The sequence below is a fragment of the Leptonychotes weddellii genome, chromosome 9 (genome assembly GCF_054177405.1).
Source record: "Leptonychotes weddellii isolate Sample4059 chromosome 9, ASM5417740v2, whole genome shotgun sequence".
Classification (NCBI taxonomy): Eukaryota; Metazoa; Chordata; class Mammalia; order Carnivora; family Phocidae; genus Leptonychotes; species Leptonychotes weddellii.
The window spans coordinates 51927179-51943214 of NC_138377.1; the positions used below are offsets into that span (position 1 = coordinate 51927179).

The 16036-nt window shown below is 35.6% G+C and overlaps 1 protein-coding gene across 8 annotated transcripts in view; it reads right to left on the reverse strand.

The window, feature by feature from the left end:
- Positions 1-208: 208 nt before the first annotated feature.
- Positions 209-16036, reverse strand: part of MIA2 (MIA SH3 domain ER export factor 2) — a 98530-nt gene continuing 82702 nt past the window's right edge. For all 8 annotated transcript variants that reach the window (XM_081830581.1, XM_081830580.1, XM_081830590.1 and 5 more), the window contains 4 exons: positions 5909-6031; positions 2735-2793; positions 1854-2088; positions 209-777 (listed from right to left, as the gene is read on the reverse strand). In XM_081830581.1, the coding sequence (XP_081686707.1) occupies positions 611-777; positions 1854-2088; positions 2735-2793; positions 5909-6031 (584 nt within the window). In that variant the 3' untranslated portion in view covers positions 209-610. The remainder of the gene's footprint in view (positions 778-1853; positions 2089-2734; positions 2794-5908; positions 6032-16036) is intronic.

Here is a 16036-nt window from a genome sequence, read left to right on the forward strand (position 1 = left end):
AGAGCGTATTAATTTATTGCTTTTGGTCATTCATGTCTACTTGCAAGAAAGAGGGCACATTCTTGGTAAGATAATCGAATGGGAAAAATCCATATAAAGCATTAGTTTTGCGCCTCAAGGCTATTGAGAAAAGTAAAAAACTAACTAATGGAGTCATATTTATGGAAAACTAGCTGATTTTATTATTATTATCAATACCAAACAAGTCTTTAAAGTCAATTAAAATTTATTTAATTAAGCATAAAGTTACTTTCACATTTGTCTACAACCATAGTAAATACAGTTCTTGGCAAAAAGACACAGCCTTTGGAGTTTAAAACATCCCCAACTGCAAGATTACACATATAAAACTCCCATTATTGTTTATGTGATAGTGGATTTGTTAATCAAATTAAAATAATTATACTATCTAGAATAAAATAAAATGGAAATAATTTACTCATAAGTTTCATATTTAAATCATCTTTATTTACAAAATACTATCCTGAGAATTATAATTCCATTAAGCTTCAATTTGAGCAAAAGTATAATTACTTAAGTAACAGCAGTTACTTAAACTGAAAATGAAAGAGAAGTCAAAATTATTTTTGAAGAGAGATCAAAAATATTATCAAGTTTCTCGTTGTGGTTCTGGATGCTCAGTAGTAGTCTCATTTGAAGGTGGAATCAACCCTGATGGGAACTCACTTCTACCCTCAGGATGTGGGGGTGGGGGAAAAAATCCAGCTCTTGGGGGAAAGTAATGAGGAAAACCTCTCGGTGAATAGACATTTCTCACTGTTCAAAGAGATTGGTAAAAGACATTTTTTAACTTTAAGTACCTGTACTGCAAATCTAATAAATGATTAGCTTATAACTTACAATACCTATCTTTACATTCAAAAATTGACACCCAAATAATTACTTGATCTAACAAATGAATTTTTACAACATCAAGAAAAAGCATACTCTCTTCAGCTACACACAATTAAAGGGAACATCATTAATTTTAGACACAATTTTCATCCTATGAAAACCTAACATCTGAACACTTTTTAAAAAGAATTATTTCAAAATACATAATAAAACTTTCTTAAAAGTTTTCACGTCATATAATTTTCACCAGACTTAAAATTTTGATCAGTAATTTCCAATTCTAATTTTATATTATCCTAAAACATTTACAGTTATATTAAAGACTATCTTGAAATTCCCCAAAATTCATTTTATTTCACCTTAAACCTTAAAATAGAGGAGAAATGAAGGAAGAAATACCACATCAGGCATATACTAGCCTTTCTCCTAGTGTTTGGTTAACTATGTATTTATTCTACAGAAATATACAGTTCTAAAGTTCTATCTATAGATATAAAAGCAAAAAACTTTTTTTCTTATGTGAGGCTATGAAAGAATTTCAATAAATTCAACAATTGGTCTAAACATGATAAACATATTTTAGGTTCTAAATAAGTAGGACTGCATAGGAACTACTTACGAAAAAAAACTTGGAAAAATACTTCTGCCAGTAATTTTAATGCTAAAATATAAGCTGTAATTATTTTTACTAACTGATGCAGTAACCAGTTTCTAATCAGATAAGATATAAATAATTTTGGTCTTAATGTAAGACTGCTGCAAAAAGCCAATGATTTTCCTGATTACTGAAATACAGAAATAATTCCATATCATTAGGAACAATCATGTGGAAGCCTCATTACAGTCTGCTAATGGCTGGCTGCCTTCCCAATTTGGAAGAGTAATGGTATACTCACAAGTGAGAAAAACTTACTATATGAATAGGAAGTAGAATTATATCTTTGATTTACTCTATAGAACACATACTAAGTTTTAAAAAAAAAAAACAAAAAACATACTTGCAAATGGAGGATGTGGTGGGCCAGGGAAATCCCTTGGTGGAAAATAATCTCGGGGAGCTCCATACATGCTTCCTGGAGGAGGTGGAGGAAAAGGAGGACCTCTTCTCATGAATGGGCCCCTTGTATCCATTGGGAACAATGGAGCCCTCATTGGAACAAGAGGTGGAGGAACGAAGCCAGGGCCCGTTGCTTCACTTTCGGCGGGGAAAGATGAATCAGGCACATTTAAATTCTGTAACAAATTGACATACAGCAGTCACTAAAACAATGGCAAAATTTGCAATAATCTTCCTGAAAATCTTAGGTTTAGAAGAAAGCACCTAGGCAGAAAGCAGTCTATGATAGTCTTAATAGTCTCCTGAGAAAGATTCCGCTTTCTACATCAGACAGAGTTTTGCAATCACAAATATTAACTCAAAAGAAAACATCTTTAACCAAAACAGAGTAATACTCTGGCTAAAGATAAAACACAAGAATAGTCCAAGAGTACCGAAACATACATATTTTTATCAAGCATGTACTGAAAACAATATGTTTGTTTATATTTTCAACACAAAGTGACTAAAACCAAAAATTGTAAACATAGTAACAAAAATATACTTTAAAACATTCAAATAAAAATTCAAGGGGGAAAATCCAAATTCTTGGTTAACTTCAGTAAATGAACTCAAGCCTCTAGTCTATAAGTTGTACTTTATCATAGTGTACAATCCAGAAAAGAAACAGCTATAATGCATATAGGAAGTATATATATTTGTCAAAATGGGAGAAGCAGCTTTATTTCAAGAACTAGATTGCTAGCTAAATTTCTCTTCTAGTAAACCAAGAGACTGGAAAGTTCCTGAACACATGGATAAAACTGCACTTTCAATACTTACACCAAGGTCATCCTTTTTATCGTTTCTACTGGATTCCATTTCTGAAGACATTGGACCATCTAAACATAAAAGTTAAACCATGAAAAATACATGACTGATCACTCTATTCCTAGATTATCTCCCGATCACAAAGGATTGTTGTTATTTCCCCATTCCCCCTGTTAGCATATAGACCAGCCTGATACCAGCATCCTGCATTGTGGCCACAGGATAGCTTTAGGTCACTGGAAATTCTGGCACACTTAAAGTTCTGCAAAGGCATGTGGCAATGATTTCCGTGGCTTGGTCCTAGGCAACCCTGCTAAAGAGCATCATTAGGAGACTTCTGGAAGGTGGCTCCCCTCTCCCTTTTCCTTCTTTCCTTCCTTTCTTTTCACCCTCCCTCCCTTCTTCCCTCCTCCTTTTCCCCCTTCCATCCTACTTTCCTAATTCCTCCATCAGGTAACATATACTAGCATTTGAATTTAGCTACTGTTCAAAATAAATGTTCCTGGACTTTGTTATCACCAAGAACTGCTCAGTCCATGAGAAGGTAAATTCAAACAACCCTCTCTCTGACCACAACTATCTATCCTCACCTAGCCTTCTCATTTAGTTATTCTCACTACACTTGTTCTTGTCACTGAAGCTTCCAGTCCTCTGGTCTCTCTTCATTTTCTTCAGTTTCCTCTTTTCTTCATTTCCTCCCCCAATTAACTAGACTTCAAAGTCCATCACTGCATCCAGTCATTGATGTCCTTACCCCACTGGCCATATTTCTACATGTGCTTGACAACATTCTAGCCCTATATTAATCCAACTCTCCACTTCCACTCTGCCTATTCCTGAGCCACTCAGCACTTCTGCAGGTAAAATAAATCACAAATTTGTGTAAACAGGGCCCACTCCAAGCTGATGGATTTCCAGCCATACTTGTAGCAGCTCAATGACTAATCGTTCTGCATCTTCCAAACCACATTTCTCCTCAGGAATTTTAAACCTCCATTCTCTTCAAACCTACTACACCAGTCACTTAGAAACCTCCCTTAACTTTTTGTAATCAAACAAACAAATGTATCAACAACTATATTCCTCTGATCTTTCCTCCTATTATCATGGAAAAGGATCCTTCTAGACCATCTATGACCCTGGTTCTGTGCTCAGAATCCCTCCCCTGTAGCTTCCTAAGAAATCTTCCTCTTTCTGTTGCCTCCCTCCTCCCTTTCTGCTAGCCGCATTCTATTAGCAAGTCTCTCCCAACTACTATTTACAAATGAGACAGAAAAAGAAAATTCCCCTACAGCTACCCCTCTCTTCTATAATCAATAATTGTTCTCTTTATACTGTTCGGAATTCCTCTCATTTTGTCCTCATTTTACTGCAATCGATTTGCAACATCTACCACTCCACCAAAATTATTCTCCCCAACATCAAAAAAATATCAGGAATGCTGAGCTCCTATTCACCACTGAAATACAGCAACTACCGTAATGCCTGTCATATGGTAAGCTTTCTATAGACATTTAGTGCATCAACTGATAGATCCACTACCCTCTCAATTTCAATAATGAATAGGGATCGAGACCACAGCTCTGGAGTCAGACAAGCATGGGTTCAAGTCCTGCCTCTGATACTTCCTGAGATACTGAGCACCTTTTTGAGCCTTGATTTCTTCATCTATAAAATGAGGATAATAGTGTCTATTTCATAAGTTCATTGTGAAGATTAAATAATTCACTTTCATTCAATAAATGTTTATAAGCACTAGTGCTAGTCAATGTGTTTGAATCAGATCTCTGACCATTCTCCTCCATGTAACATATACTGACAAACCAATAATAATGTATTACATTTATACAGAACTTTTCTATTTACAAAATACTTCAGCACACATTAATTCATTTAACCCTCATAAGACTTTGTCAAGTGATTAATATCTCAGCTTTACAGCCATTATTCATCAATGACTTGTGTTGTCTCTTTTGCTTTTACTTATGCTGTTCATCATCACTGGCGCAGACCCTCATCTCTCAAACAATTTCTCAAAGTCTCTCAAAAGTAGCTCAAATGCCACTTCCTTCATGGAGTTTTCCTTGACCCTTCAACTAGATGACAGTTCTTTCTGTGAACACAGTATATTTTCTAATGGAACTTAACTATTCTGATCAGTATTAGTTAAAGATATATATTTCTTTCTCCACATTTAATTATTAGCTTCTTACAGGCAGAAACTATACCTTATGATAATTATATTCTCTGCCATGTCACGTAGGGCAGCAGACACTTAAAAATTATCTGATTAATTGGATATTGTTCAATAACAACAAAAAAGGACATGTAAAAAATTTTAAATAGCATTAGTTTAAAAGTAGATATTCAATCACATATATACTTTCACTACATTAAGCTTGAATTAATGGGGGGAAACAATTTCAAAATCCAAAGGTTAGAACTTAATTATAACTAATTATAATTAATCCAGGCCATAGAGCTCCTTCTTTGATTATTCAAAAAAGACTGATTTTCTAAAATAATAAATATTTCAACTGGATAATGCCCACCCCCCCTGCAAATATATACCCTGTCCTGAAGAAACCGTTTACCAATAAATTTATTTTAAGTTTCTACTTACTTTTAATCTTTTTAATGTTATACACTTCTGAATGATACACTGGATATATATATTTTCCAACTTCAGTGGGTTGCTGTGAGGTGGTTTGAGGAAAAGAGTGCCTGATAGATAGTAGGTTGCTCAATAAATGTTAAATCTATCTGAGTATGTAATGTTTAAATAAGGTACTTGATTAAAGCAGCAACAAAGCATGTACCCAAATTATTTTTCTGGTGGATTTTCACATGTCCATTCACACTAGCTTAACTTCCTGATTACTAAATAGGATATATGTAAGTGGGCTGGAAAATTTTTAAAAAATTAATCATGCAACAGAGTAAAATCTTCCATCACAGCTAAATATAGTAAACCCATTACAATAATGCCCACATCAACCATTAACATGTATGAACATGCCACGGATACCTACAATATAACAAGAAACATAAAATAGAAAGTTTTCAGGAAAGATTTTGGCATTAAGAGCTACCAGAGATATCAGTTATTAGTCCTTTTTTCAGCTTCCAGTTCTTCAGTGTGCCACCATTATTAAAAAACATACACATACACAAAGTATTTCTTACCCACTTTATCCAAAGACGGCATATTAAAACTTCTGAGTTCTGCTGGCCCAGACAGTCTGCCAGAATTAGAATAAAATCTGTCTTGCCTTTGTGGAGGAAGAGCTGCATCAGGATATGCTTGGCCTAGAAAACAAGTTTGTAAAATATTTTCATTAGTATAAAAATAAATCATGTTTGGGGCGCCTGGGTGGCTCAGTCGTTAGGCGTCTGCCTTCGGCTGTGGGTCATGATCTCAGGGTCCTGGGATCGAGCCCCGCACTGGGCTTCCTACTCAGCGGGAAGCCTGCTTCTCCCTCTCCCACTCCCCCTGCTTGTGTTCCCTCTCTCGCTGTGTCTCTGTCAAATAAATAAATAGAAGCTTTAAAAAATAAATAAGTCACGTTTATTTAAGTTTAATATATTGAACATAGACATTTCTCTTGCTTCCTAAAAACTGACCCATATTCTTGGTAGACAATAGTAAATAATTTGAGGAAAACTATTTATTTACTAAAGGCAACAACTTTTGTAGTAAACACAAGTATAACATGCTACTCTGGATTTGGAATTTTCAATTCAATGAAGGAAGTAAATATATCAACCTATCAAAACCAATATTGAGAAGATAGCTACTAGCAAAGAAAGAAAAAAAGGAGTATGTTGTAAGCATATCCGGAAATTTAGCAGAACAAACAAGGATAAAAGAAATAGCAGATACCATTCAGAGGTCATCAATGATCAAATTTTCAGTAACTTTTGGAATTTAGCACCCCTCCAAAACTTAAGGGGAAAAACTCTCACTCAACAGATGAACAGAAGGTTCACAATGCTCAGATTAAGGACACCTGGACAGACACAAATCCGGGCACAGACTCTGACTCGGGTGCTTCCACAGCCACCCTTCGTTGTCCCCAGAGGTCACTTATGATGACAAAATTGTCATTCCTGGGTCCTTGTAGAACTCATCATTCTTGAAAAAATATAGGTGGTCTATCTCATCTTTGACAGGTGATGGCAGATTTTGACAGATTAGGTATGCATATGCCCAACTCCAAAAATAAGAGGAAAGTCAAAGGGGGTGAACTATGTGACTCTTTCTTATCCATACAGATATGGAAAAACAGCTGCAAACCACCTTCCATGACCGTCCTAAGCAGTGGTTCATAATGTGAACTCCACACAATGTTGGACAGGTCATTCCTCATCTGACTCAGCCACATGGGACCGTACTGACACACCTCTCCCACACAAAGCCAAGGAAACCACTCAGCATCAACCAGAGTTAATGGAGAGAATTATATTTAATGAGCTCCCAAGGGCCAAGGGATATGAATCAGGAGAGAAAGATCTGGATGGATAGTCTCAGGCTCATTCCTCCCTCTTTCAGAATCTTAGCAAAAAGCTGTCTCAATGGGTCTGAATTATTAGCCCAATGAAAAGAAAAGGCCAATACCAACCACTGAGATCTAAACTAAGTTTTCCCTTTCTACTTCAAACATGGGATTAATTAAACGGCAGAGTTGGGCAAGGTGATAATATGGGGAAGCCTGAAAACTTCCAACTCTTTCTTAATCAAGTCTCAAAATCCCATACTATATCATTATTTTGCTTCTAAAATACATCCGCACAGTATCAGCAACCTCAGAAATACAAAATTAAAAAAAAAATACAAAATTTTGCTACAGGCTTGCTATTTTATAAATCATATACCCATGGTGCTCTCCACTGGCCAAAATAATTTATTCTTCAAGTCTACCAGGGCCTATTGTATATATGGCACTACTGATACAAAGTTGGTTTTGATACAGTCCACACTTTTATAGTCTATGGTGACAGAAATAAATACAATGTGACCAATGCCTTAATCAAGAGGTATACAAATTATGAGTGGCGGCCTATTGAATTCTGATTGGAGGAATCAGAAATGGTGGTGTTATGGAGGATGTATAGCTTGCCCTGAGAGAAAAGGAAGGATGAACAAGTAAACAAGGGTATTCTGGTCAAACTCAGATACACATACACACGCAATGTAATAAGATAAAGTGATGTGGAAGGCATATGACCAATGAGACTGAAATATAGAAAATAAAGAAAAATGGTTCCTTCCTTGCTTTAATACCTTTGTTTTCTACCACCCTTATAAGAGAAGAAATGATTAAAAAGAAAGAATGGGAGAAGGAAAAGGATCAGGAAAAAAATGAATAAAGGCTGCAAATAAGTACACACAGCATTCTGAGGCAGTTTCATAAACTAAGAATTAGAATAAAATCCAAGATGCCTGGGTTAAACAAAAATGTTGTTTATCTATTTTCATTCCATAATAAAACTTGGACTGTAATAGCTCCCCGAGTACTTCTTTTAATACTGGATTCTATCACATAACAGAAACAAAAGAGAATTATAAAGATGGATAAAGAATGAGAATTTTTTTAGGTTTAATACTGGCTAGTAATCAAGTACAATAAACATCTTCATTCACAACATGATGAAATAGTTTATTCTAATAATTAAGGAATTTAAATGGAATGAAAAAGCAAAACTTCCAGAAAGTAGATGAAAGCAGCATTGATACGGATAGGTTAGGAGTCTGGAAGAGACCAATGGTATAGAGAGAATGTCTAAGAAACAGATGTATGCAAATATGGACATTTAATTTAAGATAAAGTGGTATTTCAAACTGATGAACCAATATATAGTATCAAAATAACTGTCTATTCAATGGAAAAAAAAAAAAGAACTCCTCACACTAAACACTAAAACAGAAATAAAATACAGATCTAAAAACAAAATTTTAAGTTTTTAGAAGAAAACAGAGTATCATTTTGATCTAGGAACAGGTCTTAAACAAAACAAAAATTCCATTAAAAAAAAAAAAACATGGATTAACTTACCTATAACAAAATTTGAAATTTATATATAACAATAACATACATAATAACAAACCGAGAAAATATCTGCAAAAGACAAGATTAACATCCAAAATATACTAAGAATTCCTATTGGGGCTCCTGGGTGGCATATTCAGTTGAGCATCTGACTCTTGGTTTTGGCTCAGGTCGTGATCTCAGGGTTGTGAGATCAAGCCCCACATCGGGCTCCACATTCAGCGAGGAGTCTGCTTATCCCTCTCCCCCTCCCCCTCTGCCCCTCATGCCACATTCTCTCTCTCTCTCTTCCTCTAATAAATAAATAAAATCTTAAGATAAAAAAGAATTCCTATTAAGCAAGAAATAAAAGAGGTCAGGCAATTTACAGTAAATAAATACAGATAATACAAATTACCAATAAACATGAAAAGATACTCAAGCTCACTAATCAAAGAACTATATATAAAAATAAGATTAAAATTTTAACTCTTATCACTGGAGATATTCAAAAAAGTTTTACACCAAGTACTGGAGAATTAACTACTCACAAATATTTCATGCACAGCCACTCTCTTGAGGACAATGTGGCAGTATCTATTAAACTAAAAAATATGCTTATCCTAGTACTCAGCAATTTCATTTCTTGGACTCATCTCTAAAGAACATGTATGCAAGGGGTGTTAACTACAGCACTGTTAGTAATAGTGAAACACTGGAAATACCCTAAATGCTCATCAAAGGACAGTGGATAAATATATTGTGGTATATTTATATACAGAATTACTATAAAGCAATTAAGGTAATAAACTTTATATTAAAATGGAAAGAACTCAAGAACATAATGCTGATTTAAAAACTTGATAAAAAAGAAAAATAATATATACATATTTTTTTTTATTCATATATGGATCTAAGTTTACACACACTGAACTCTTTCCTTTGGGAAAGAAAGCTCCTAACGGCCCCAGGAAAGGAAATAGAACAGACTTCAACTAATATATACATAATGTGCTATTTTTTCTTTTTTTTTTCTTTTTTTAAGATTTTTATTTATTTATTTGCCAGTGAGAGAGAGAGAGGGCGCTCACAGGCAGGGGGAGCAGCAAGCAGAGGGAGAAGCAGACTCCCTGCTGAGCGAGGAGTCCAATTAGAGACTAAATCCCAGGACCCTGAGATCGTAACCTGAGCCAAAGACAGACACTTAACCAACTGAGCCACCCAGGCATCCCTTTTTTTTTTCTTTTTATGTTTTATTTACACATTCTCTCACACACATACACAAACACACACACACAAGCACACCCAAAGCAAGTATTAACATGTAAATTCTGGGATGTAATAGACAAGGCTTTACTATTTTTATCTTTGTTTTTGTTTCTTCTTCTGTAAAATGGGAATAATATTCCTAAGAGTGTTAGAATGATTAATAAAAAGCACTTAACATAATAACCGGCACAATGTAAACACCCCAAAGTAACTGTAGAATGAATTAAACTTTTTGTTTATAAATCATATTAAAATATAATACTGACTGATTTCATTCTAATTTACCTAGATCCTTGCTGAACTGTCTAGTTGTTCTACCAATTGTTCAAAGAGGTGCTGAAGTCTTCAACTATAGCTGCATTTATGTTTCTCCTTTTAGTTCTATCACTTTCTGCTTCACATACTTTGGCTTGCTGTACACTTTTAGGTTAGTTATGTCTTCTTGATCTCTTTTATCATTATTTTCTTTGCTCTTAAGTTTACTTTATCCAATAGTAATAATAGCCACTCTTGCTTTCTTTTGATTAATGTTTGCATAGTGTATCTTTTTCCATCCTTTTACTTTCAACCTATCTACCTATACTATTATATTTGAATGACTTCTGTAAAAATAGTTGAGTCATGGTTTGTTTTGTAATCCCTTCTGCCAATCTGTTTTTTAACTATTGATATTAGACAATTTACATTTAATGTAATTAATAATGGAATTATTAATAAAAATATTAGGGTTTAAGTCTGCCATTTTTTTGTTTTCTATTTGTTCCCTGTGTTTCTTTTTCTTTTTTATTTTCCCTGCTTTCCTATGGGTTACTTGGACAGTTTTCAGAATTCCATTTTGATTTATCTGATCTATAGTGTTTTTTTTTTTAATTTAAATATTTTTATTGGGGAGCTTGGGTGCTCAGTAGGTTAAGCGTCTGCCCTCGGCTCGGGTCATGATCCCAGGGTCCTGGGATGGAGCCCAGCATTGGGCTCCCTGCTCAGCAGGAAGCCTGCTTCTCCCTCTTCCACTCCCCCTGTTTGTGTTCCCTCTCTCACTATGTCTCTCTCTGTCAAATAAATAAATAAAATCTTTTAAAAATAAATAAAATTTTTATTTATTTATTTGAGAGAGACAGAAATAGCGAGAGAGAGCACAAGTGGGAAGGAGGGGGAGAAGCAGACTCCCCACCGAGCAGGGAGCCCGATGCGGGACTCAATCCCAGGACCCTGGGATCATGACCTGAGCCAAAGGCAGACGCTTAACCCACTGAGCCACCTAAGTGCCCTGATCTATAGTGTTTTTGAGTATATCTCTTTTAATAGATTTTTTGGTGGCTGTCTAAGCATTACATAATTTATCACAGCTTACTGGTACCAATATTCACCAGTTCAAGTAAATTGTAGTTGGCCTGGTCCAGGAAATCTCCCAGTAAGTTCTTAAAAATTGAAAAAGGTGTGTTCATCAATTGAGTTTAGAAAAGACAGCTGTAAATAGTCTTTGGTTTTACTAACATTACATATTATAATATGTTATTTGATCTACCAACTAGATTGAAAATTATCTAGCAAATCTGAAACATTACTACCTGGCTACATTTTATATTACTTGGCTAAAAAGATTACATAAATCACTTAGTTTGTCTCTCTCACTGTATAAAAGGACTGAGGTCCAAAGATGAAATAAGTTTCAAAAATCACACAAAAAGATAAAAAAGTGAAGACTGGAAACCAGATTTTTTTTTTTTTTTAAACTAATCTCTACATCCAACATGGGTCTTGAACTCAGGACCCCAAGATCAAGAGTCACACACACTACCAACTGAGCCAGCCATGTGCTCCATTTTTTTTTTTTTTTTAAGAAAAAAAAAAACAGATTTTTTCATTGCCAGTCTAAATGCTTTTTTACCTAAACCATTCCTGATCTACAATATGTAATCTAGGTTTTAAGTACATAGAAGAATGTTAGATGAACAGATGCATGGCACTGCACACTACTCAAATCAATTTTGTGTACAAACTGCACTGAAGCAGAATCAGTCTTTTCCTAATGTGATAGCCAAATCCGTATATTAACCTTTAATAATCATTAATACTTCACACAGAATTTTGAAAGAAAAGATAATTAAAATATGTATTGGTCTGTAAGAAGACTGAAACTGCAGCTAAAAATAATGACAATAAAACATTAATTATAGTAATTGAAGAAAGCAGGTCTATACTTGTTAACAAACCCTCAAAGCAATAAAAATGTCTGGAATAAAATACAAAAGACAAGGTATAGGCTATTTTTTCTGACTATGTAAGGCAAGAAAGTTTTTCCCCCCTTCAAAGTATTTAACAGTGAAAAAACAAATGATTTCTTAGAATTACAGAATCATTTAAGATTATTTTTCCTTACCCATCTTAAGTCAATAAAAAAAATTTTTTTTTTTTTTATAGATTTTGGAGAGGCTACCTCTCTGGTTTCCAGCTTCTCTTTTTTTTTTTTTTTTTAAGATTTTATTTATTTATTTGACAGAGACAGAGATAGCGAGAGCAGGAACACAAGCAGCGGGAGTGGAAGAGGGAGAGCAGGCTTCCCGCCGAGGAGGGAACCCGATGTGGGACTCGATCCCAGGACCCCGGGATCATGACCTGAGCCGAAGGCAGACGCTTAACGACTGAGCCACCCAGGCGCCCAAGTCAATAAAAAATTTTAAAATTTATGCCAAATATCTGATATTTATAAAATATCCTTAACAGGACTAAATTACAGAAAATCTCAGATAACTACAGAATCCAAACTCCTCAGAAATTTAGTTATTTTAGTTGTCATCTTTTAACAAGTGCTTTTTAATGAAAATATTTTAAAACTTAAGAAAAATCTTAAAGACACAATTATTACTAGAAAGCAGGATACTTCATGAATACTGATAATTCAACATAATAGAAAATGGGGGGTGTATCAATTTGGAATATTGTAATCTGTTTTATGGAAATCCGTATTTTAGAGCTGAGAAATAGTGATGGGCAAAATGAAATGCTCAAGATTATACAAAAAGTTAATAGCAATAAGATAAAAACCTAGGGCTCCTCGTTCCTTATACCAATTAGCTAATTTTAATACAAAATAAAAGAACCAACCTGGAAACCTGTTCAGTGACTACTTAGAAGGGATAGCGATATACCAAGGGCAAATGTAGAATATGTTTGTAATTTTACTCTGGTGGGAACAGGGCTAATAACTAAGTGTATTTCTCAGCATTACTCCAATTCAAGCTAGAGTCTCCGGGGTCATTTAGCCCCACTCATCCAATAAGGTTTAGTAGTCCCTGAAATCCCTTGCTGTGCCTGTACAATTATCCTGTTTCACTGAGATTAGAATTCACACAGGCAACCCCTGTGTCATCCTAAATAGATCAGGTACATTATTTGGAGACACTTTCTATAAAATGGATACATATCTCCCCTATGAAAACATTAATTTAGAAGCTCACAATTTTGAATTTTAAGTTAGACTTAGAAAATAACACAGATACCAGGTTCCATTTCCGGTATGGCAGAGTGAGCTTGTAACAGACTGATTCTCCCACATATAATACCTCCTAACAATTTACAAAAAAAAAAAAAAAAGTACCTGAAGCATAGCTACTATAGAATAAAGTACAGAGATTCCTCAAAAAATTAAAAGTAGAACTGTCATATAATCTAGCAATTCCACTTCTGGATATTTATCCAGAGGAAACAAAAACATGATCTCATAGAGATATCTGTACCTCCATATTCACTACAGTGTTATTTACAATAGTCAAGATATGGAAACAATCTAAGAGCCATCAATAGATGAATGAATAAAGAAAATGTGCTATAGGGACACCTGGGTGGCAAGGTCAGTTAAGCATCCGCCTTTGGCTCAGGTCATGATCCCAGGGTCCTGGGATCGAGTCCCGCATCGGGCTCCTTGCTCGGCAGGGAGCCTGCTTCTCCCTCTACTGCTCTGCCTGCCGCTCCCCCTGCTTGTGCTCTCTCTCTCTCTCGCTCTCTCTCTCTGACAAATAAATAAATCTTTAAAAAAAAAAAAAAGAAAGAAAGAAAGAAAATGTGCTATATCCACACATTGCAATATTATTCGGCCATTAAAAAAGGAGGAAATCCTGCCATTTCTGATAACATGGATGGACCTTAAGGACATTATACTAAGTTAGGCAGAGAAAGACAAATACTGTACGATCTCACTTATATATATGGAATCTACAAAAACAAAAAACAAACTCTAGAAAAAAGAGATCAGATTTGTAGTGACCAGAGGTAGGGAGAGGGAGAACTAAATGAAGATGGTCAAAAGATACAAATTTCCAGTTATAAGATAAATAAGTACTAAGGATATAATGTATGACATGATGACTGTAGCTAACACTGCTGTATGACACAAAGGAAAGTTAAGAGAAATCTTAAGAATTCTCATGACAAGGAAAATACATATATATACATATTCTTTGGTACTTAGATGACGGATGTTAACTAAACTTACTGTGATAATCATTTCACAATATATATATAAGGCAAATCATTATGCTGTACACCTTAAACTTATACAGTGATGTTTATAGATTATAGCTCAATAAAACTGGAAAAACATTAAAAATTTAAAAATAATAAAATAACTACCTGAAGGCTCTGAAGCATGAACAAAAATAGACAGATTTGGTAAAAGGCTGAGAACTTGGAAGAAGGTACCACTATGTGGTGAGTTTTCCATTTTTTATAGTTTAGCCTGAAGGCAGACCATAGTCAAGCTACAGCACAGAGCAGTCAAAGCTCACAGAAATTGTGGCTTGAAAAACCAAAGGACAGAGCCCAGGAGAGCCAAAGAAGTGAGCCTAAGATTCTGAGATTTTTGCCCAACTCAATAGCTGACCACAAATGTGTGAAGTAAGCTTAAGGCATTTTCAGCTAAGGCAAAAAACTGAACAATATTTGGACTGCTGTCTATTGAGAAAAAAAATCTAACTTTGAGTTCCTCAGAGAAAGACAGTAAAATCTAGAATCCCCATTATGTCTAGGATACAATCCAAATTACTCTGTATAACAAGAAAAGGTGACCCAATTTGAAGGGAAAAGACAATCAAAAGAGGCCATCCTCAAAATGACCCTAATATTAGAATGATCATACAAGGTCTTGGAGCACCTGCGTGGCTCAGTCAGTTAAGCATCCGACTCTTGATTCCGGCTCAGATCATGACCTCAAGGTTGTGAGGCCAAGCCCCGTCAGACCCTGCACTCAGCCAGGAGTGTGCTTGGGATTCTCTCTCTCTCATTCTCCCTCTGCTCCCCCCAACCCCATGCTCGTGGACTTTCTAATAAATAAATAAATCTTAAAAAAAAAAAAAAAAGAGGGGCGCCTGGGTGGCTCAGTTGGTTAAGCGACTGCCTTCAGCTCAGGTCATGATCCTGGAGTCCCGGGATCAAGTCCCGCATCAGGCTCCCTGCTCAGTGGGGAGTCTGCTTCTCCCTCTGACCCTCCCCCCGTCATGTGCACTCTCTCTCTCTCATCCTCTCTCTCTCAAATAAATAAATCTTTAAAAAAATAAAATTAAAAATTAAAAATTAAAAAATTAAAAAAAAAAAGAATGATCAATCAAGGTCCTTAAAGCAGCTATTAAAAAACTATACTCAGGAGCAGCCGGGGAGGTTCTAGTCTGTTCTGCCTCGCGGCAGCCGCCCCCTTCCACACGATCACGCTGAGCTAGTACCCGGGCTTGGAATCGGGCCGCAATCTCAGCCGCGCCTGCCGCCTTTCACCGCCTCTGGACCATGGACCCCCGCAAAGTGAGCGAGCTTCGGGCCTTCGTGAAAATGTGTAAGCAGGATCCGAGCGTTCTGCACACCGAGGAAATGCGCTTCCTGTGGGAGTGGGTGGAGAGCATGGGGGGTAAAATACCACCTGCCACTCATAAAACTATATCAGAAGACAATATCAAGGAAGAAAAAACAGATAGTAAGAAGGCAGAGGAAAACATAAAGACAGACGAACCATCAAGTGAGGAAAGTGATC